This window comes from Pimephales promelas, chromosome 8 (genome assembly GCF_988280905.1).
Source record: "Pimephales promelas chromosome 8, fPimPro1.hap1.1, whole genome shotgun sequence".
NCBI lineage: Eukaryota > Metazoa > Chordata > Actinopteri > Cypriniformes > Leuciscidae > Pimephales > Pimephales promelas.
Window position 1 is genome coordinate 23,990,808 of NC_142776.1, and position 7,661 is coordinate 23,998,468.

A 7,661-nucleotide genomic window follows, 5' to 3' on the forward strand; every position below is an offset into this window, starting at 1 on the left:
ACGGGATTCGGCAAAAGTTTAATTTACAGCTGGCTCCGATGGTCGCTAAGAAGATGGGATGCAATGAAAACCCTGTAGTCGTTGTGGTTTCTCCTTTGGTCGCACTCATGGAGGGCCAAGTAAAAGAAGCAACACTCATCATTTTACTACTTCTTCCAGTGTGCGTGCAGTTGAGTTCTGTTGACGTCCATGCGTAGCTCAACATATGTCACTTACTTTGCATTGCTCTGATTGGTTGTAGGTCTTTCCAAATAAGTTCAGAGTTGTTGTTTTTCCTGCTTCGGTTACGATCCGCCTCATAATGGAGCAGTATGAGACTCACATTCTGACTAGAATATGAGTATGACGAAATCAGGCTACGAATGTCACGGAATTTGTCAACTTTTTGTTGAATTCATAAAAAGCAGGTCAGTACAAATCAAATCGAATTTACCACACACACACACACACTAGGGGTCGACCGATATGGATTTTTTTAAGGACCGATGCCGATACCGATTATTACAGATCAAGTAAACCACCGATATTTTGAACCGACATACAGTCTATGTCTGGTGTAAAAATGTAAGTTAATGTCAAAATTAAGAATAATAAAGGGTTTTGACTAATACTTTCTTTAAATGATTTTAAACCTACCTACCTAACCAGAACTGTTAATACTAACATTATTTAATAATAATAACTTAAAAAGTGCAGGGAGCACCCAGCAGCATTCTATAAACATTTTTTGTAAAAATTATTTTTTTGATGTCTGAAACCCAATTGAAATTGAGCAGACAGCACAGACTTGCATTTAATCTACTATACAGTACGTATAAACTACATTTTTTTTTTCAGCTTCAAATTCTGTAAGGTAAACGGAAGAACATTTAGTTTAATTCACTTTCTTTGCCATTTCAAATAGCAAGGCATTCCCTCCCTCTCCCTCTACACAGAGTCAACAAGGCACTTTCTACACAATGAAGTCTGCCTCAGTTATGGCTTTCTCTTAACACATGCATTTGTAATGGCCCATAAATGGCCAGAAAGCCTGAGTAAGCATCCGGATACCATTAGATATGGATCAGGAGGACCAGCATCGGGACGCTATGATTCAACTAAACATTTGAGACGGTTGAAAGCTAACAGAACGAATGGAGGTTACTGCCCTTGATTAATGCCTCTCCGCAAATTCACCAATGAAGCACAGTTCATGCTGAAAGATGGTCTGCATTAACAAGAGGATTTAAAACTAAAAAGGGGAAGTTAAAACTAAAAGAGAGAGGAATTTATCAGTGAGAGTTTAAATATGATCACTTCTGTATAATTTTTGTACTGAACGAGAAGACATGGCCACGATGAGATGGTTATTTTTTATTTATTTTTTTCTAAATGTGCTGTATGTCTGTGACATTGATCAAAGCTGCTATCCAACTATCCGACACACACACTTTTAAATATGCTAGTTGTTCATTTTCATGCAACAATGTGCAGAACAAATTTGTTATTTTCACTAAATTAGATAATCTTTCACTTTTATATTAGCCCGGTTCCTGGCAATGTCAAACATAGATGAAAAAAACTAACAGGATTGTGTGCAATACCTCAGGAATTAATTATGAAAAACATCTAGTTTCCATGTAGATTTATTCTGTCTCCTAGTAATTATATTTAGTCATACATTTCATGGAGCATTTAACATTTTCTACAACATACTCATTATGGTACTGTACATTTCTTAGTTGTTTTATCTACTATGTCTATGACCTTAATTAATTTATTCTATTTAATTGAATGTTTTTTTAAAAAAAACTGTTCATAACAGAACAACTGGATTTAATTGTCTGTGATTTTTATTGTTTCACTGTTTCATTGCATTTTAGATGAGATTAACAACTTGTATTTTAGTCTGAGTTTGGTCAGGCTGCGGTCTCCTACTACATACATGATGAAATGTAAGGGTTTTTGCACACAGGAAAGCCAGATAGTGGGGTGAGACATGAAAACTCTTATCAGGTGCAGAGCTTGCTTTGTCTTATGGTGACCCGATTCAACAGCCAAGGTGATGAGAGGTCAGGACAGAACAGAGAGAAATTGAAACCATGCAGTCAAAAACTAATCTTCAGAGGGAAGGGGAAAGGAAACAATTTATTCCAGCGAGCATCACTAGGTAAAAAGTAGGAATGCTTCGATCAGGATTTTTGCAGCCGATACTTGTCATCACAATCTGCCGATACCGATCAAGCTTTAAATAAGTGATATGTAAGCTCTCTGTTGACTGTCAATTTCACGTGATTTCAAGTGGCATACTTGGCTTATAACTACAAAAAACAGGTACCTGTATGTCTTTTCCATGTTTTGAGGTTTTTATGTTAAAACCCTGCTGAATCTGATCCCTTAGCAATTCTAAACATATAAGAATACATATTTCCTCAAATTTTGGCAGATTTGATTTTTTTTTTATTTAGGGGTAGATGATAAAAGCCTACTGGTTTCAAGGATTACGTTAAAAAACTGACAGAAGACAGCTTAGGGGCAGTAAATTATTATCTAAATTATTATTAATTTGTTTCACATATAATATAGGCTTTAGTTAACTAAAATCATTAAAAAAACATTAAAATTACATTAAAAAATGTTAACTGGAAAAAAGGCAACACTTCTCGTTTTTCATTTAGTTTAACTTGATGCACTAAATTACAGTAACTGAATAAAAATATAGACGTAATCTTTTTAAAAACTAAATTAAAAAAAGGAAAATATAAAAACTAATTCACAACAACAAACCTGTGGAAAAGTGGACAGAGCTCATCTGTGGGGAGGGGGTGAGATCACCTAGATGTCACCTGACAAAGAGCCAATCAACATGATTTCTGACATTTATCCTGCCCCAACCTGTGACCGACCAGCTCCTAAATTATTCAGTGTAAGGAGTGGAGTGATTGTGTATGAATGAGGGACACAGACCGAAAGAGAGAGCTGCTTTGCCTGACATGTGTTCTTATAGTGATAAGCAGCTACTCTGTGACCCGCTCACAGTGGTGGTGTGCACCTGACACTCTTCTCCAAACTGTTACTCACTGTCGTGCTGTCTCAAGTTAAAGGTGCTTGTACCACATGCAGTATGTGGTATGTGAAATTATATACAATATCAAAACAATCATAGGGTGAACTCAGGATGATTGGGACACTTTTTGCCATTGAGATGACTTGGAAAAAGTGTCCCAAATCATCCTGAAATCACCTATAAACTCCCCCCCAGCTTTTTGCATGAGATATTCATGACAACCTGAACCTAATAGGAAAGTGCATGTTTTGATCACTGTTGAAGAGCAGATGTACAGTGCGATGGTTTATGTTCAGGAGATTGGATATTAACTGCATTCATCTCCCCCTGAAGCTGGGGAAATATTACACCTCCCTCAAGGAGCCAGGTATCCGGCATGTTTACTGACATTAATAATGTGGGGAAAACTCTGTAGGAAATGCCATCGGCAGCAGCGACCTCAGCTACCTCAGCTCGTTGAATATGAAAATCTCCCACTCAGGAGTTCAGCTCACCGCTGTACTGTTCTTCTCCCTGCCTGAACGCCCTCAGCCGGATCTCAGTCAGTCTGTCTGTCTCCATGAGCAAACAAGCCTCAAGACAACGTCTAACTACAACCAGGCAAATTAATAAAAGCTGATGCATGCTTCCTTCATTAATAAGTAAACAAGTCATTTTAAATATCATAACAGTTTTAAAAGGAACGACATCAGTAGCTATATCAGCAAATCATTCGGATTAATTTGACCAAACAAAAGAAAACCAAACATTATGGCTCATTAAAATGAAACTCCGAGTGTTCACCTTTAATTTATTTCGAAAGAAATACAGTAGCCTAGGCTGTATTAACAGTTACACGGAATTAGTTCAATGTTAATGGGTGTTTATGTGTACGTTGTAGGGGTAGGCTACATGATAAGACAAAAAGATTTATTTAAAACGGAACCAGACAGAGACGGTGTGCAGCTCGTTAACAGCGGAGACGGGCTGTTATTTTACTGCATATTTTACGATTTTGTGTTTTCGTTTCACTTCAGTGGTGATTCACAATAAACATTTTGTTATTTTTAAAACAAATAACGTTTTGAGTTGCGCTCACAGTTATACTAACAGCTTTTCCAATGATAACGTAAAGTTTCAGCACTTTTCTATTCATTCATCTTTCAAGGTCACTTTTAAACGGAATTTTGCGTTTACTCAGCCGTTACTTTGATACCAAATATCCGTATTTCAAACAAACAATTGTTTTAATTGAACTTTCAATTGTGTTTGCCATTTTATTTATTTTGGTTGAAAATATATAGGCTACACCATAGTGCTGTGCTAAACTGACTGTTTACGTTAGATGTAACTTAAGTTAACGTAATCACATGAAATAATAAAAGCTGTTACATGTATCTTGACAAACATACTTCACGCTAAGAGCCCATGGAAATGCGTTTCTTTTTCTCATGAACGTTAGTGAGTAGTGAAACTTTCACCTGTCAGGCTGATGTAGCCTATGTAAATCTCTCTACCTGGTTAGTTGTATCCTGTGGCAGGTTCTTAATAAGGATCTTCCTCCTGTTGCTCAGCTCTCTGCGAGTTTTCTCCAGCCGTTTCTCGATCTCCTCGGGATCAAGTTCTGGTAGATCTCTGAGGATGGTGATCCCCTCGGATGCTGCGTCCTCTTCCTGTCGGCTCGCGGGGCTGTCGGACTCCGGATGAGGTGAGTTTTCCCGCTGTATCCCGTGCACGCTCGGCGGCTGGATGGATGAAGCTGCCGCCATTTTGAAGCGCTCGGTGGAAAGTGAGTCGGAGAGAGCGGATAGGTGGGCGTCTATGCTTTGAGTCAAACCACTCTAGATAGAAAGTAAGTGAGGATGAGCCCCGACACAGTACAGCTGGCGACCTCCACCGATGAAAAACTAAACACATTCTAACTGTCAGTCCTTTTTCTCTCATTACCAGGACAGTATTTAAAAAAAAAAATATTATACTATTATTCTAAAAAGAGCAATGTCATACGACAAGTAAAAATAACAGTTTATGATAATAATGATGTAAAGTCATATAGGCTAGTTCTACTGTGCAGATACACATAACAAATATTAAAAACATTATCAATATTTAAATAAACCTAGTATTTATTTATTTATGTAAATCATTTTTAAAGCATGCAGTTTTAACTCTTTTTTTATGGAATGCAATATTTATTATAAATTATTTATCCTTGTAAATCATTATTTCAAAAATCTATGTGCCCCCTTCCTCTCCCAGATAGCAGACTGACTTTGAATCAACGTGGAAATATGACATCGAAACAACGTTGATATGACATTGTTTTGCTCATCGAATTAACGTTGAACCAACGTCAGATGCGTCATTCTTTCAAAACTAACGGAAAATCAACTTGAAATCAACGCGTTGTTTCAACGTTATGAAAGCAAACCAATTTTCGATTTCATTTAGCTTTGAAGAATGCCGCGTCTGACGTTGGTTCAACGTTAATTCGATGAGCAAATCAACGTTGTTTCAATGTCATGAGAGACGTCGTTTCCACGTTGATTCAATGTCAGTTTGCTATCTGGGCTACTACTTGCAAGGACATTCTCATGAGGTGTTTTTCACAAGTGGCAACATTCTAATCTGAAAAATGAAGCCTACCCGGAAGTGCGAAAAACTGCAATACATCGAAAACCGCTAGAGGGAGGTGCCAAAAGGGAAATATCCATAGACCCCATGTTAAAATGTCCATTCTCTCACGAGAGGTTCTCTCGTATTGTGTAAGCTGGCTACGCCATCCGGTGACGTATCCTTTTGGAGCACTACTTCTTTTGGTGAAGTTCACAAACAGAGGAGCGAGCGTCTTTTTAAAGATGCCTCGCAACACCTGTGGTTCTTGCCACACCCCTCTCAGCGACGGAGACCGGCACCTTATGCGCTTTCTGCCTGGGACCGGAGCACGCAGAGTTCACTCTCGCCGAAGGCGGATGCGACCTCTGTGAGGAGCTTTCGTTGTCGACCTCTACAGGCTCGACGCAAAGTTTTCAAGACTGAAGCTGCCGCGCCAACTTTCACTTCGCCGTGTAAGAAGAAACACCTCTCCCAAAGGCCGCCGGAACCTTCTATGGAAGCAGCTGTCTCGCCGGAGCCTCTCCCTCGAGCCTCGCCTTCTCCCTCTCCGCCCCCCCGGACATGCAGCTGCCGCCTCTGATGACGAAGCGGATGAGAAGGAAGTTTCTTTCCTTTTGGCTTCAGACAGCGAGGAGTGGTTAGGTTCTTACGCCTCCTCCTCGGCCATGGAATCCAGCAGGACCTGCGCCGGAGTCGAAAAGGAACTAATGCGCCTCCTCTCACAGGCCGTCGACCGCCTTGGGCTCGAGTGGTCACCGCCCCCTGAGCAGGCCCCCAATCGACTCGATTGCTGTTTTCTCCAGAACCGTCGGAGCGCAGCACCCGCTACTAACTGGGCCGCACCCTTCCTGCCGGAACTCCGCACTGAACTCTCGAAGTCGTGGAACGCGCCGCTTTCGGCCAGGACCCGGTCTCATGGAGCCGCCTAGAAAGGCTATTCATCCATCCCCCCCGTCGAGGACTCGGTTGCAGCACACCTTTGCCCGCCCTCCGCGAGATGGCGATCTAAGCCTGTGCTCCCATCTAAGGCCTATAAGTGCTAAGGATTTCCCCACACAAGCCCCTTTTCCACCAAAGCATTTTGAGAGCCGGTTCGAGTTAGAGATAATCCCAAAGTTAGAGAAGTTAGAGATAATCCCAAAGTAATGTTGTACTTGCAAGCGTTTCTAGCTAAGACGTATGGCGACGTACACACTGACGTAATGACGTAGTTCCCTGGGCGCTCTAGTCAGTGGAAAAACAAACAGGTTCTGAAAAGGTTCGGAAGTTGAACCAACTCCGTACCAACTTTGAACCAGCACCAGTTCCGAACCAGTTCTTTTTTGGTGGAAAAGGGGTAACAGATATCTCAACGGGTTCAAGTCACAAAAAAAGTGTTGCATTGACCAACAGAAAGCTGTTTGGTTTGAGCTATGCTTCATACAACGATACACAATTGAAAATAGACAATTGACTTGTCTAAAAAAAATAATGTGACTATACATTCCCAGCAAGCAATTTTGCGTCTAATAGCCATCCAAATAAGGCCCTGATGTCTACAGTTGGCTAAAACCAGGCAAAATTTGGGCTGTCAGTAAAAAGTTAATAGACGCCTAACTATAGCCCAAGAATAGACGGACAAGCTACGCATGAACATAAGAAATGGAACTGCCTTTGTTTGCGTGATGGTTTATTATACATCTCGCAAATTATTTTGCTAAAAAAGTCACCAAATTCAAGGTTTTTGGCTAGAAGTGGGTTACTCATAGCCAGACTATTGTTAACCTAGTCCTAGACGGTGAAATGGCTATTGTTTGCTGGATTAAAGTTAAGCTCACACCAAGTCACTCAAATCAAGAAGCTTTGTCGGCCAGTGTTTCAAATCCATGTGAAAAACTTGAAAATGAATAACATCTGCATGGGGAACTTTTTTGCCCATACGCGAGACTCCTGATTGTGTGGGTTCATACTGAAACAACTGGATTTCGCCAAACAATGTGTGAACACACTTTTATTGATATTATTCAGTATAATATAGTAT

The 7,661-nt window shown here is 40.3% G+C and overlaps 1 protein-coding gene across 1 annotated transcript in view; it reads right to left on the minus strand.

Annotated features, from left to right (window-relative positions):
* raver2 (ribonucleoprotein, PTB-binding 2) overlaps positions 1 to 4,879 on the minus strand; it is a 124,838-nt gene extending 119,959 nt beyond the window's left edge. Inside the window, exon 1 of the mRNA XM_039691672.2 lies at positions 4,543 to 4,879. Within this exon, the coding sequence (XP_039547606.2) occupies positions 4,543 to 4,794 (252 nt within the window). The 5' untranslated portion in view covers positions 4,795 to 4,879. The remainder of the gene's footprint in view (positions 1 to 4,542) is intronic.
* Positions 4,880 to 7,661: the final 2,782 nt, after the last annotated feature.